The sequence below is a fragment of the Dipodomys spectabilis genome, unplaced genomic scaffold, assembly GCF_019054845.1.
Source record: "Dipodomys spectabilis isolate Male_0828 unplaced genomic scaffold, ASM1905484v1 ptg000140l, whole genome shotgun sequence".
Classification (NCBI taxonomy): Eukaryota; Metazoa; Chordata; class Mammalia; order Rodentia; family Heteromyidae; genus Dipodomys; species Dipodomys spectabilis.
This window is the reverse complement of record NW_024870817.1, coordinates 7,705,604-7,721,728: the sequence shown is the minus strand read 5'-3', so window position 1 is coordinate 7,721,728 and position 16,125 is coordinate 7,705,604. Positions and strand designations below refer to the sequence as shown.

The 16,125-nt window shown below is 38.9% G+C and overlaps 1 protein-coding gene across 2 annotated transcripts in view; it reads right to left on the bottom strand.

The window, feature by feature from the left end:
- Lix1 (limb and CNS expressed 1) overlaps positions 1–16,125 on the bottom strand; it is a 53,062-nt gene that overhangs the window by 11,899 nt on the left and 25,038 nt on the right. For both annotated transcript variants that reach the window (XM_042690950.1, XM_042690951.1), the window contains exons 3-4: positions 2,211–2,351; positions 328–423 (exon numbers count right to left, since the gene is read on the bottom strand). In XM_042690950.1, the coding sequence (XP_042546884.1) occupies positions 328–423; positions 2,211–2,351 (237 nt within the window). The remainder of the gene's footprint in view (positions 1–327; positions 424–2,210; positions 2,352–16,125) is intronic.

Below are 16,125 nucleotides of genomic sequence, written 5' to 3'. Positions count from 1 at the left end.
TCAGTTCTGGGATGGTGAAACTTAAAAGTAGATTATTGGAGAGATATTTAGTAAAATGATTTGCAGTTCAGCACCAGTGGCTCACCCCTGTAATCCTACTCAAGAGGCTGAGATCTGAGGATCATGGTTTGAAGCCAGCTCAGGGAGGAAAGTCTATGAGGCTCTCATCTCCAATAAGCTACTCAGAAAAAGCAGAAGTGGTGTTGTGTCTCAAGTGGTAGAGCACTATCCTTGAGTACAGAGAGGCTCAGGGACAGACCTTATGCCCTGAGTTCAAGCCCCAAGACCAGCAAAACAAAGAAGGAGGAGGAGGAGGAAGTCAGATACCTGAAACTCCAGCATGGTCTTCCCCATGTTTGACTCCAACATGTAGTGATAGGCACCGACACTTGTGCTGGGGTCATCTGCATCATCTAATGTACCCTTGAAACAGAGAACAGAAAAAGAAAATGTTGCTGATTTCTCTTCTCCTTCTTGGAAAGATCAGGTATTAATCCTATTGCTGGCTTAAGCCCAGAGCAGATATTGAATCTACAACCAAGTTTCCAGTTGGTCTGGGATAAAATTGTTCACTGTGATTTATGGGGTTTCACAGTCTATTTGAATCTGTCTTTTGATTGGAATGTTAACTGATCATATACTTGATAGAATAATTATCTCAAAGCAGAAATCTCTGTGTTTTTGGTGGTTTTGATGGTTGAGGCATTAACGTTTGTGTGGTTGCCGTCGTTGCTTATGGAAATCTTGAAACAGTTACCTTGCTCTGATTTTGGTAATAAGCAGGCAATATGATGTAACTGAAATGGAAAGAATTCTCAATTGTATGGACTGTTCATATTCTACTGCTGTGATTCTTAATGGGCAACCTTTCCTAGCATGCTAGTGTTGGCCTATAGTCATGGATCTTTGTTTGCATTTCTATACTCTTAAACCACTTAGGAAACAAGGTGGGTGAGTGACAGGTAAAAATAAAATTTCCCTGCCTTTTGTTATAGGGAGTGGGGCTAAGAAGCTAACACGGGTCTGGATGGTATTTGGGCTTTGTTCAATATCCCATGGTCTTGGATTCCCAGGAAGCAGGGCAATAGCAACTTTGTGAGACTGAAGAAACAACTGCCAGCATCAGATAGCAGTGGATTTATAGCTTTCAAATGCAATAACATTAACACACCGCTGCTGGAATATTTATGTTGGCTTTTTAAATATCCCAGAGGAAATCCTTGCAGAAGCCTGCAGGCTATATATATATTCTCTTTCTTTAGAATTCTCCATGAGAAAAAATGATAAATTACATTTACACTGAGGACCCTTCCCTGCTCCTGAGTAAATTCCACACTTATATAAATCAGGCATCATTTTCCAAACTTCTCTTCCTCAAAGGCACTTGAAATTTACAGAGCTGGAAAATAAAGGCTTCCTTTCATCCTCACACCAGATACAGAGCAGAGCTTTCTACTTTCTCCCTGCCAGACCAGTCATTCTTCTCCTGCCCCTTCCCAATCTCCTCTCCAATAGATAAAAGCATTTATAAGTGGGAAATGGTCACTGATAGTCTGATATTGCTCCTTCTTTTATCAGCAGCTGCTCCAGAATAATAGAACATTTCTAGCCAAATTAAGCAAAAACGAAGAAGGAAAGATTCAGATCAAGTTTATGAATGTTAAAGGCAAGCCGGAGGTGGCCACTGGCTTTGATAATGGCAAGTTCCTGCCCTTGAACCCACATACACAGAGAAACACCTGTCACAGGTAGAGGCCCAAGGTTTCCTTTGTGATGGTCATGGGAATCAGGGGCACCCCATTACTTACGGGAGTAAATAAAGAATCTAGTGCTAGATGACTAGGGAAATGCATCATTTACATTTCTAAGACGGGATTTTTTGTTGTTTTTGAAGCAGCACACACATACACATATAAACACACACAAGCATGCATGAGTGCTTTCACATAAATCAAGATGGATCAAATCATCTATCAAGACTTAGAGCTTGATTAATTGTGATCCAGTGAGATGAAGAATATGACTGAGTTGTAGAATTAGGAGTCAGTTCAAATTTTATGATTTCCAACTCAACCATTCTTTTTTTTTTCTCCTGAAAAGTGACCTACACCAGTTTAAAGATAAGAGTTTGCTCACTGTAGCATCCCACTTTTCAAATGGCTCAGGGCTCTCACCGCGGTTGGCTCCTTCCTCCCCTCGCAGATACTCACGCTGGTGGAGGCCACTGCTTCCTGAACACTTTCCATAATGAATTCCTTGGTGATCCTGCGAGAGGGCAGCTCATTGAAGAGGGAGTTGATTAGGGCCACTTTCGCTGCATCTCGTCTGGCCTCAGCTCTACTTAAGCAGCACTTTAGAAGGTAAGGTGAAAATGAATCATTAAAGAATTCGTAATCTCAGCATTTCCTGCTTACATCAATGAATCTCTGGACAGTTCCATTCATAGTTTTACTGTCATGCTCACTGTTAATTTCCCTTGAAGATCATATAGACTTTCTCTCCCAGCTATGGAGCTCGTTCAAATATCTTGGTTACCTTCAATTGTTTTTTGTCTTATTTCATAGTCATGAAATGCCCTCTATGAGCAGAGGCTTCACATATTATATTAATAAGGAATAATAAAAGTAATAATGCCTACCATTGTAGGCTAGTTGATTTACATTCTTTACCTGGACTTTACTCAGATCTTCACTTTAGAGGGAAAAAGTAAGAAAAGGAGAAAACCAGAGAAACTAGAAATAGTTGTACCAATAATTAAGAGAACACGAGAACTGGAGTGAGGCTGCTAGCGTCAAGTCCCAGGTCTAGCAATTTCCTAGCTGTAAGATCTTCAACAATTGAATTAGTCTCTGTTTGCCTCAATTTCCTCTTCAGTAAAATGGAAATAACAGGGTTAAAGTCAAGACCAATTGGTTAATTCCCATACAGCACTAGAATAGCTGCTGATGGCAGCTATATACATGAAGCTAGATATTTTTACCTGAGTTTAGAACAGGAGTCTTGCTGCTCCGATCCACTGTTTTTGACTTTCCAACATTCACTGCCCCCCTCCCCTTCCTTCTAGTAACTGTGCCCTGATTTTTTTTTTTAGGAATACCCACCCTTTCTCTTTTGCTCCTAATCTATGCAGTTTGCTTGAGACAAACTCCATTAGGCCTTCCCAGCGTGAGAGGCTGCAGAAAACCCATGAATGGTAAAACATATTAAAATATTTCCATTTCTAAATGTAATCTTGCTTCCCATCCTCTTTGCCTGTCTTCCTCATCTGCCTGCAAGCCCCATAGTTTTCTGTCTTCTCTGACTCTCTAAGAGCTAATAATTGCCATTCTACTCTACAAGTTCACATTTGGTGTGAATCTTTGAGTTCCAGAATGAAAGTGCTGAAGCCCTATGAGAACTGTGCTGAGCCCACACAATTAGAGTATGGTGGTATGGTGACAATTTCAGGAGACTTCCAGAATTCATAGAAGAAAACCCGTCCCAGGGAAAATAAAGCCCAGGCTCAGGACTGATGAATGGGGTAGCCAGGAAACCATGGGTCCACCACTCACTGGCTGTGAAACCTAAGCTACCTGCACTATAGGGACTAATTTTCTCATCCAAGGCCTCTACTTCCTAGAATAGATGATTTTCAGGATTCCCTTGCTCACTAACGTAAAAAAAGAAAATAACAAGGATAGCACTTCATTTTCTTAATTCATAGCTCAAAGACTTTGTACCACCCACTGAAAAAATCCAGATCCTTCTAATTTGCTTTTAGTACATTCCTGTCTTCACCCCATCTACCCTATACATGAACCATCTTTGCCCCATCCTAGAAATACTCTAAACTTATGTCCTTGTGGCCTCCAGAGGCCCACTTCCCCTATACAAAGCCACAAGCCCAGTTTGAGTCCTCCAAGTCAGGTTCCTGGTCCCCTGGGACTGTTCCCCCAAACTGTTAGGCAATTGGGGTGACATATTGTAAAGATCATGTAATTGACTACTGATCACTCCTTTTCACCCTCCCCACCTTCAGTTCCAGAAGGGGAGGTTTGAATACTTTCTCAACATCCTTCACAGGGCCTAAGCCTTGGCTAACATATGAAGATGCTTATATGGTTAGTCCATGGATGAAGAAATTATAAGATGTCTAAGATGGCATAATATCCAGGAGAATGAAAAAAAATAAACATTATCTATCAGGGACTTAAAAACATATAAACAGCAAAGAATGCTATACTCATGGTTTAGCTGTAACCAGTGGTGACACTGGGAAGTGGTGGAGCCTTTAAGCTATGGGACCTAGTGGAAATCAAGTCCTTCCAAGAACTACCCTTGAAAGAGATATCAGGACCCATCTCCTACACTCTCCTTCACTTCCTGGACACCATGAGGGGAGCAAATTTGCAGCCATTTATCTCTGGCCATGATACTTTGCTTCACCATAGGATCAGAACTGTGGAGTCAATTGACTATGGACTGAAACCTTTGAAACCATGAGCAGAGAACATGGTTCCTCCTTCTAAGTTGAGTTTTGTCAGGTAGTTTGTCACACTGAGGGGAAGCTTACTATCACTCTTTAGATGAACAGAGCTAAACTCTTAAAATATATATGGAAAATAATTATGATTTTTCTCTTTGGTGTTACATGATGGCAAGCAAGAAGGATTTCGGTATAGCTTTAGGCAGCAAGGTCATTTAAAGTTTCAACCTCTTCTAAGGTTTGGGCCACCCTGTATTGAGCTCGCAGGGTTTAGGGCAGACAGTTTGACTTTGTGTTGTGGATTTGTTTGGAAAGTTATAGGATGCTGAGTTCTTTTTTAATATTTTTCTGTTTGACATTTTTGGGGCATGAGCAGTGTTAGATTGAAGTCAGACTTTACAATTGCTAGGCAAGCATCCTAGCTCTTGAGCTATGTATCTAGCCTTTAGGATACTGAGTTTCGAGTCAGCAGTCTTTCATTGAAGCTTTGCTGTTTTGTCTCTTCCAAGAAGCTTTGCTTGACTTTTTTCAAGGCCAGCTTGGGAGGACCACTGCCCAGGGGAGATACTGACCATGCTTGATTGTAATTATTTGTTCATATACTGTTTTCCCCTTCATCCCCAGCTTGTGAGTCCTCTAAGGAAAGAATTTTTGCTGTAATTGCTGTTGTGGCCCCTGCCTCTGTAACAGGATAAAGGATAAGGGAGAATTCAACTTAAGAAACTCAGAAACAAATAAAGCACTAAGAAATCCTGTAAAAGACTGAAAAATGTGTGTATATGTGTGTGTGCGTGTGTGTTTATGTATGTGTGTGCACTCATATTTCTTATTCTTAAAAAATGAGAGTATCATTTCAATACACTTTCTGTGGCATATATAACCCAGTAATACAATGTATTCATGCCTGGATTACATAGGGATAATTGGCTACTATGTTTAAACTCGCTCATATAAGCATTTTTGCCTAAGTGCAGAATATGTTTGCTATTCTTTAGAAAAGTCAGTTCTTCATTAAAAAGCAAACAAATTTCTTGCAAGTATTACCTGCCATCTGTAGCAGCAGCTCATTTTAATAGCAATTTGGCTTTACAAAATCTACAATAGAGCTGCTAGGACTTTACAATTTGGAGAATTAGATTCAGATCCCAACACTCTTAAGAAACCACTTTCTATCTAAATAATAGCATTTAAAGCATCTTTCATAGAAAAAGAGCCCTAGTAAACACTACTAGATAAAAGAAGTTATCTATTTTAAATAAGACCAGCTAAGTACTAGATCAAAGGCGCCACATACATTTACAACCAAATAGCACTGCTTCAGAGATCAAAGTGCAGCTGGGCGGGCTGCAAACAGAAAGAGCACTTACCCAGGAAGCATGGAAAAATGACTAGGGGAGACCCAACCAATATCAAGATGTTAAAGTAGACACATGTCTTTACTTATTTTGTTCTTTGAATGCACAGGATCTTTCCGCACAATGAGGGAGAAAGTGTACTGATGAATAAGTACATAAAATAAAATAAATTCTGATCCATCAAAGTACTTTTTTTTGCCACTGCTCTTTACATTTTTGAAAGACAAGTACTTCAAAACGTCTATAATGTTAACCAGCCACTTTTCTCTAAATTCTGAAACTACAAATACAAGCCAGTCAATGCTGAATATTTTTTCTTTCAGGATTTTTTAAGAGAGTCTTTTGTCCCATAAGAACCTGTACTTGGCAAGAACTTAGTCCAACTGCAGCCTGTTTGATATATGTAAATCAGAGTGTAGTTTCTGTATAAGAAAAGTACTGTTGGAGTTTCCAACAAGCAGTGGGAAGCACTGTAAAATAAATAAATAAATAAAATATGGCAAGGGACAGAACATTTTTATTGTTGTCCATACTAGCCTGGTGGTCAAAGACATCAATAGGGAAGTGAGTGAAGTATGATGTTATTTCAAAGCAACTTCCTTCTGGAATAGACTTCCCAGGTTGTATGGTTTACTCTTGCTTTTTTCAGCCAAACCCCATCATAAATACAGATTTGTAATGTGTGCCTTGTCTGCTAACCATTCTTACTTGTAATACAGAGACAACTTCTATCCTTTGCACTTCGTGAAAGTGCAGAGCTGGAATATTAATGGTTGAGATTTTACCAAAATCAGCTGTGGATTTCTTTAGCATGTGGAACCACATGCTTGCCAAGTGGCCAACAGACCCCACTCAGACATTTGTCTTGATGCTCAGATGCCTTTCATTTGCCGGTAGATTATAAACCATTATACTCATTTCAAAGACTCCTAAAATTAAAAAGAAGAGTGACTGTGGCCTTGCTTAGGGAAGCTATTTAAAGGCAATGGTAGCAAGTTTGCAAGATGGCCCCAGTGATTCCTCCCTCTCGGAATGCATACCTTTTGTAGTCCTTTCCACACAGCACTAGGGGTAATATCATGTCACTTCTGAAATTAGATTACTTCCATCTTGGTGTTGCTGCTTACTATTGCTCTTTGATTATCTGCTTGAGGAAAAGACAGCTGCCATGTTTTGAGCAGCTTTATGGAAAGACACCCATGATAGCAAGAAACAAAAGTCTTTTCCACCACAAACCACCCAAGGAACAGTGGAGCTGATCCTCCAGAGTGACACACGCTTTTAGATGACAACATTTCAACCTCACAGCAATGCCAAATGTCAGCTTGACTGCAATTTTCAGGAAAGCAGAACTACCCAGCTAAAATGCTTCTAGGTTCCCACTGCTCATGGATTGTATGAGACAGTAAATGTTTGTAGGATTTGAGGCCAGTTGTTGTTCAGTAATATATAACCACTGCAAAGTTTTTACTGCAGGTAATTAGGAATTCCCTTAGCATACACTCTTGAGAAAAAGCTCAATAATCCTAAGTTCACTGCTGAAACTCTGTGCCCTGTATTATGCTAAGTATTAAACTTTATGTTTTTTAATCATGTTTTGTTATCATAGCCATCCTACAAAGCTGTTTAGTTATCATTCTTATTTTGCAATTGTAGAAACAGAGGCTTTAAAGGTTTTGTATCCAAGATCAAGCAAATGAAAAAATGAACACAAGATTCACATCAAGTCTAATAACTTCAGTGTTGGATTTTGAATACAGACTATTGACTATTTTTTTTTTCCTCACAGAAATGGTCACCCACTTTGGAAGACAGAGAATATGTTATTTGGCTAAGTTCACATAACATTCCCTAAACCAGAACAATACTCCAGATAATACAACTTTAATATCCCATGGATTATTTTGGCAGAAGTTTCCACAATTGCCTCCTGTCCCTGATTGACAAACTTGACTTCCTTTAGAAGTAAAAGCCAAGAAGCCTTCAGTGCACTGTGGCAATAGATTGCTCATTAAGGAGGAAACTGCACTGAGGTTAACCTTGATATCATGCTTTTGGGACTGTAGGGGGAAGGAAAACAGATGCAAGGGATATCTGTGAATAGACTAGAGAGGAAATTTCCTATCCTGCAGGAAATATCTCTTGTGCAATCCCTCTTGCTTAAGTCCAGAGTCAAGAGTTTTGGGAATTCTACCACATTGGTTTGCTCAATAATTTTATGAAATATTTGGTAACTCTTCAAGAGCAAAAGTCATTTGAATTAAACTTCCTGAGTTGTACTAAATATGAACTTCTTCCTAACTAGTCCATCTTGTTCTAGCTTTGTATTTTATTTTGAAGTTTATATCATCAACAAACCACTGGGGCCCCATAAGTTAACCTCCAAAAATCACCCTCAAGCCTAGGTCAAGAGTCTGGATGCATAGTTTAACATTTTTTTATGGTTCACATTGTAGTCACTGGGAACTTGTTAAAGCTGTATATTCTCAGGCTCTATCTTGACCTGCTGAATCAGAAAGTCAAAAGCTGGCATTGTGATTCATATGGAAGCTATATAGAAGCTTCTTTGTCTTTGTGGCAAATTGTCTTCTGTTAACATCCCAAATGCTGAGATCTCACTAAAGAAAGTACTTCTATGAACTATCAAAAAAGTAGAATTCTAGTTTTTTGTTATTGTTTCGTTTTGTTTGTTTGCTGGGGTTTGAACTCAAGGCCTGGGCACTGTCCAGTGCTCTTTTTTGCTCAATGCTAGCATTCTACCACTTTGAGACACAGCCACTTCTGGTTCTCTGGTGGTTACTTGGAGATAAGAGTCTCACAAACTTTCCTGTCTGGGCTGGTTTTGAACTGTGATCCTCAGATCTCAGTCTTCTGAGATACTAGGATTACAGGTGTGAGCCACCAGCTCCGTGCTGTAATTTTTTTCTTTTTTAAAACCCTTTATGATAATTTTCCTAAATTGTCTAAGTCAGTTCTCAATTTTATTTTTCTGCTTAGCAGTTTGACGTTTTTTTTATCTAGTGATCATTTCCTACAATGCAATGGCAAGATCCAACCAAGATTAATTGTAGGCTATACTTAAATAAACTAGTTGCTAGTCACTTTTTAGGCTGGACAATTCTTTTTTTTTTTTTTTTTGTCGGTTGTCGGGGCTGAACTCTGGGCCTGGGCGCTGTCCCTCAGCTCTTCAGCTCAAGGCTAGCTCTCTACCACTCGAGCCACAGCGCCACTTCCGCCTTTTTTTCTGCTTATGTGGTGCTGAGAAATTGAACCCAGGGCCTCATGTTTGGGAGGCAAGCACTCTACCACTGAGCCAACTTCCAAGCCCAGGTGGATAGTTCTTAAAAGAATTGAAACAAAATAATAACAGACAAGTTATTAATAAGAAATTGATTTTTTGTTAATTATTAAAGTAGGTTACTTAAAGAACATCTTTTAGTGAAATTGACACAATATAGACTCTGAACAGTAAATTTGCTGGTCACTCATTTGGTTAGATTTTTTTTCCATGCTTTAGTTTTGAAAGCATATTGAGGCATTTTTGCACCATAAAATTTTACTGAAGATATCTCCCAACTACAATCCTTTCTTTAAGGACATAAGAGGAAGTACATTCACACAAGAGACGGTTCTTCATTCTAAGCAACAGACTTCCCAGGATTGTTCTTATATGTGTTTTAAAGATTAAGGGAAAACAGGCCTTTAGATGTAAAATCTATAAAACCAAGTTAGGGCATACTTCATTCAGTGTCTATCAAGAGTACCTAAGGAGTTGCAACATTAATAGCAAAGTTTTTGAAAAACAGTAACAGAATAGCAAAAGCATCAGATTGTATTAGTTAAAGATAGCCTCCTCTCTGGGGTCAAGGATAGGTCAGTGATATTTAGATGGCATTCACTCAACAGCATGTTTTACCCAAGGGATTTTCCCAGACCCGGGACATTGCAGGTGGCAAAACCAAATAAACTGACAGTGAGAGGTGAGAATTCTTGCTCAAATCCTGTAGGCTGTTCTTTTTTTTTGGGGTGGGGGAGTCCAGTCGTGGGGCCTGAACTCTGGGCCTGGGCACTGTCCCTCAGCTCTTCAGCTCAAGGCTAGCACTCTACCACTTGAGCCACAGCGCCACTTCCAGCTCTTTTCTTTTTGCTTATGTGGTGCTGAGGAATCGAACCCAGGGCCTCATGCATGCAAGGCAAGCACTCTACCACTGAGCCACCTTCCCAGCCCCCTGTAGGCTGTTCTATCTGTCATTCAGGTGGTGGCGGTTAAGAGCATTTTACTTTTGCAACTTGTAGTTTGAGTCTCAGCAAGTGACCTGGAGAGTTATGTGTATGGCCTGTTAGGTCTGGTCAGTGTCACCAACACCTCCGTTGCACCTTGACAGAAAAAGAAAAAGAAAAAAAAACCCTCCAGAAAAAAAAAATTACCACAAGCCAGGCTCTTTAAGACCTTGCCTGCCCTGGCCAAAGCATGAATATTTGCATGTGTTCCAGTTTCTCTAATTGTGGATATATTAGTATTTCCTCCCATCCAGATGGGGATATGAAAAAGGGCAACGGTTGAAATTCAGTCATCCAAGTCCACATTGTGTCTCTGCACACGTCAGGCTGGCAGTGGATATGCAGGGAACAATTTAGAGGTCTGTGTGTGTGTGGGGAACACGTGTCTTTGCTAGGTAGGGGGGAGGGGACTGGTTTGGGAGTCCAATTTTCAGAGAAACCTCACCAGTTCCTGTCAAGTGAAAGAAACATTTGAGGCACATGGTGGGTCAGAATGTTAGTTTTATAATATAAACCACCTGGCCTCCTCCTCATTTACCTCTGCTGCAAATGCTATTCTACAGACATACCTAAACCCAAGCCCCTGGTAACTATTACAAACCCATATTGTATAAGGCTCCTTGAGGGTTTTTTCTTTCTTTTTTATTGTTATCTTTCTTTCTTCTTCTTTTTTTAAAAAAATACCATCATTTTCTTTTTTCAAGTTAAGGTGCAGACAAGATGAATCGATTAAGGCTCACAATTTTGGTTTATTTTTATAAGGCCTTAGATGTAAAGGATTGCATAAAAGAGAAATGAGGAGATGGGGGAGTCAGATGGCTGCTCTATTTAGTAACCTATAGTGATGGAGAACATCTTTCTAATGTTTATGTACTAGGATGGGACAGTTCACGAGAGATAGTATGAAGTCTTTTTATTCACTATGGGGCTTCTATGAGTTTTCCTTTTATGCCATTCTACTGCTCTATTTGGAGCCCAAGCATCTCTATGCACTTTGTCTCATAAGAAAAAAAAAAAGACAGACTAAAGCTAGGGAAGGAAGCTGGGGAATTAAAAAAAAAAAGGGTCTCATTAAGACAATATGCCCAGCCAAGCGTCGGTGGCTCATGCCAGCAATCCTAGCTACTCAGGAGGCTGAGATCTGAGGATCTCGGTTCAAAGCCAGCCCAAGAAGAAAAGTCCATGAGGCTATCTCCAGTAAACCACCAGAAAACCAGAAGTGGCACTGTGGCTCAGTGGTAGAGCACTTGCTTTGAGCTGAAGAGCTGAGGGACAGCACCCAAGCCCAAAGTTCAAGCCCCATGACCGACCAAAATAAAACCCCAAAAAACAAACAGAAAAATATGCCCTTCCAATTTAAATTAAGACATGCTATTGAAGTTTGATAATTCACTAACATGACTTAATGGGGTTATAGCTACCGTTTTATTGTTTGGTCTTTTTAGTTATAAAAACAAGACATTTTTCAGAACTGATTTTTCAGCATGAAATACCTTCTTTAGAAGTAATGTGTGGTGCATCTCAGCCTAGGTACACAGCTTTAAAGGCATACAAAACATCATGAATGATTTCATAAAGAAATACCGTTGAAACAGCATTAGTGCTATATAATAATCTCAATTTTATAGAAGAGACCGAACCTCTCTTTGGAGTACAGAATATTAAAACATCTGTGATTTAATTTTAGGCAAAAGGAGCATTACAATTCTATTTAGTCAAGTATATGAATTGATCAAATTTTCTCTTAGTCATTCCCACCTGGGGAAAGTTGAGTTTTATAAACATATCATTGTGATTTAAATATACTTTTACTTCCTTAAACTTTAAGAAGACTCATATAATACATGAGAGTGTAAAACACGATTTTTTAAAAAATCTTCTCATACAGATAAAGTGTACTTACTTTCTTAAGTAACTAAAATAAGACAAAATTGAACACGTCTATCTTGTTTTAGGCAGTACAATCCATGCCAATGTCATTTTTTTCAAGGCACATTGCTAGGCAAGGACTTTAGTTTGACCATCAGAGTGACATAGTAATCAAAGGCCATTAAATAAAGTCAATGTCTTTCAGAGAAAAACTCCTCTGCCCTGATCCCTCCCAATCTCTCTACCTTGCAGGGTGCTACATAGTAATTAAGGGAGAAAAGGTCAATTAACAGTTTTCCTGTGGAGATATTGAATGTTCCAATTTCAAGTGCTACAACTATGGTTATTTTCTGTGAAGCCATTTTAACAACAGCAACAAAATACTCACATGAAAAAGAACACTACCTAATGGGCAAATGTCTACATTTCCAATAAGTCAAGCACCCACATCAACAAAGCTGGATTCATATGTGTGTGCGACATTTTAAATTTTAATTATAATTCATGCATGTAAGTAATTGTATAGAGTAGTACCATATCCAATGGAACTTGTGCTTTTTACTCAAAATAAGAATGAATAATTTAAGTCTACAGCACATTCTGTATAGAAGATCACACCATGGATGTGGAAACAAAACTTGAATCACAAACCTTCTAAATCAAAATACAAAATAAGACAAAATACTCAATTTCCCTTTTGGATTTAGAAACAAAAACAGCTGCGGAAACAATGACTGACTTTCCTTCTGTTTCTTCAGGAGGTGATGTGATGCTCCTGAGTTGTTCTTACTGTAAAACATGGAAATTATTGCAATTGTTCATGGTCATGATAAGGAAGGATTAACTGCCCAGACAGAAGTGGCAAAGAAATATGTTCAGAATGCATGGGTTTCTATTTAAGGCCTGTAATATTAGAAGGGCTTCTTGAGAAAAAGCACAGTTCATAATATGGTGTTTCAATATGACTTCTGAAAAATAATTTATTGTTTGAAAATTCAAAAATAAATTCATAGTTTTACTTCTCATTCTCAACACTGCGGTAATGCATCAAGGCCAGAGTTTAAGGCAGATTCTATCTCTCTTCTGTCTCTCTGTCTCTCTCTCTGTCTGTCTCTGTCTCTGTCTCTCTCTGTCTCTCTCTGTCTCTGTTGTAGTGTTAGGTGTAACTAAAAATTCTTTAGTTTTCAAGGTAAAAGCCTCCAATTACCTGAATGGAAAGTTTCTTTGCATAAAAACCAGTAGATTGTGGTTATCAGGGGCATTCACTGGACTGTTTTCCTTTGATTAATCAGAAAGCTAAAGTTCAGTCTGAATACCACTTTTGTAAAGAATGAATGAGTATAGTCTCTTCTAGCTTTCATGAAACTTCATGAAACCAGAGGGATTAGTCCTGCAGTCTGGTCTCATACTCCACTTAAAGTATTTTCAATTACTTGGCACCATTGGAAGTGGCATCCATGGCTTAGGAAGAAGGCTACTGCTGGCATAATGGCTTCTCCATGTTTTAGAACAAGGTCCTGGCATTAATAATCCATCATGAAATGATTTGCAGTGCACAGGGGTGACATTTGATTATGTGAAAAGCATTGCAAGAATGAATATGTAGGCTCTTATAGACCAACTGCTGGCAAAAACATGAAATACTATATGGTGAAAATAGCATTTAGGATGGTTTCTGAGCTGACAAAGAAAGTGTAAGGATACTACTTTTAGAAAAATTTTGCTTTTTTCCTATTTTTTTCCTTTTTTTCATATTTTGGAGGTCCAAATGGGTTAAGGGGCCCAATTTGGCAACTAACCATCCAAATATATTTTTAAAACATATTTGCTTCAGGAAATTCTGGATATTTTTAAGCAAGGATGTTAACAATCCTCCAGAGTACTTTAAAATATAATGGTTTAAACATAAGGAGAAGGAGACCCTAAAATGATCAGAGAAATCACCAAGGGGGCCTCCCTGCTGAGAAGTTCCATTTTTCATCTTATTTTTTGTTTTTGTAAAGGCCACAAGGAAGATGCTGGATCTGCTACCTGTGGGAAATCCTATCATTGTGGGTCAAAATTTATGAAATGATAGGCAAATTCATTGTTCTCAGGGTAACAGAAATAAGAACAATAGGATTTCTAAGACTAAATATAGTTTTAGTCACTGATCTGCCAAATATGTTATAGTCTAAATAGAGTCTAGATGCATTTATTAATTATGAACAAATATAATGTATGCTTATGAGTGAGTATAGTCATAGTTGGTTATTCATGGTATGAGAGTAGGGAAAGTTACTATGCATAAATTAAATCCAGAGAGAATTAAAAGGCCCTAAATCAATATTTTCAAATGCATCCATTCTCAATTTAAGCACAAATATGAACAAAATAATATCAACTGATTTCAGTTTTAGTGACTCTTTCTTCCTAGCATATTGCCATGCAGAACTAGGTGAAATGTTGTTGCTCACTATTGATTATATATGAGACTGGCAAACATTAAGTTCACTTATTCATTCTTGGAATTTGTTATTCACTTGAGTATGGATTCAACAAAATTTATTAGGTCATAACTCATAAAAAGCACAGTGCTTGAAGTCATAAGGATCTAGACCCTATCCTTGAGGAATTTACATTTTCATGGACAGACAGAACATGCAAATAATAATAAGTAACCTTAGCATAAGGTAGGAAACATCAAACGCCAGTAGAAAGATACATGACTGTTTGGGGAAATCACAGGAGGTAGAAATTTCTAGAGTGGAGATTCAGAGAATATTCATGGAGAATGTAACCTAAGTGGAGTACTGGAAGCTAAGACTGGGTTAAACAGGAAGAGAAGTTAGGTAGCATCAACCCTCATCAGTAGGTCACAAAGGTGAGTATGGAAATGATAAGAGGTCAGTTCAAGCCCCACGACCAACCAAAAACAAAACAAAAAAAACAACAAAAAGAATGCTACAGGATTAAATGGATTGAACCTCCTGGAGTTATTCAGAAAGAGTTCTAATGTTCTACTGCCGGGCACCAGTGGCTCACGCCTGTAATCCTACCTACTCAGGAGGCTGAGATCTGAGATCTGAGGATCGAGGTTCAAAACCAGACTGGGTAGGAAAGTCCGTGAGACTCTTATCTCCAATAAACACTAGAAAACCGGAAGTGGTGCTGTGGCTCAAGCGGTAGAGCTCTCGCCTTGAGCTGGAGAGTGCAAGGACCGCGCCCAAGCCCAGAATTCAAGCCCCACAACCGACAACAACAACAAAAAAAAGAGGTCAGGAATGGCGAGGCACATTGTCAGAAGACAGATTCTAGGAGATAAAACTTGAAGGAAACTGGAGACTATTTGACAGAGTAAGGCTTTTAGACTTTGACAAGTCTATAGTATGTATCTGTAATGCTAGATAAACAGGACATGGAAGCCATGTGGTGAAGGGGATAAGGCCAACCCTAGCAAAGACCCTAATTCAAAAGTAAAATATATACCAACAAGATAGGGGTATGGGGGGCTGGGAAGGTGGCTCAGTGGTAGAGCGCTTGCCTTGCATGCCTGAGGACCTGGGTTCAATTGCTCAGCACCACATAAGCAAAAAGAAAAAAAGCCATAAGTGGTGCTGCGGCTCAAGTGGTAGCGTGCTAGCCTTGAGCTGAAGAGCTGAGGAACAGCGCCCAGGCCCAGAGTTCAGGCCCCAAACTGGGTCAAGATAGGGGTATGACTTAAAGGCCCAGGTTCAACCTCTAATATTAAAAAAAAAGATGGTACTAGGAAAGTATTGAGATCTATCACCCCTCAAACAAAACAAAACATTTTTTGAAATAGCTTCCTATGTATAGAAGAATTGCAAAGATAATACAGCTCTTACTCTCTAGAATGTAGTCAATATAAATTTTCTGCTCTTTATTGTGACTTACTTATATAACATTCTCCTATGGTACCCTCCTCTCTCGTAGCTAATGTGGCGTGTCTTGGTGTTTTCCTTAATTAGATATGCAAAAGTCGTGTCTTTCTCATTTACCTTTTCAAAGACATCGGTTTTGATTTTCTTAACCAAGTTTGCTAGTTTTTGCTCCATTTCATCAATTGTCATAAATTCCCCTAAAGCTATTGATCCATTAAAAATGTAAACAGTAGATATCCTTAGAAAATTGTGAGAGGATATTGATCCTCCAAAT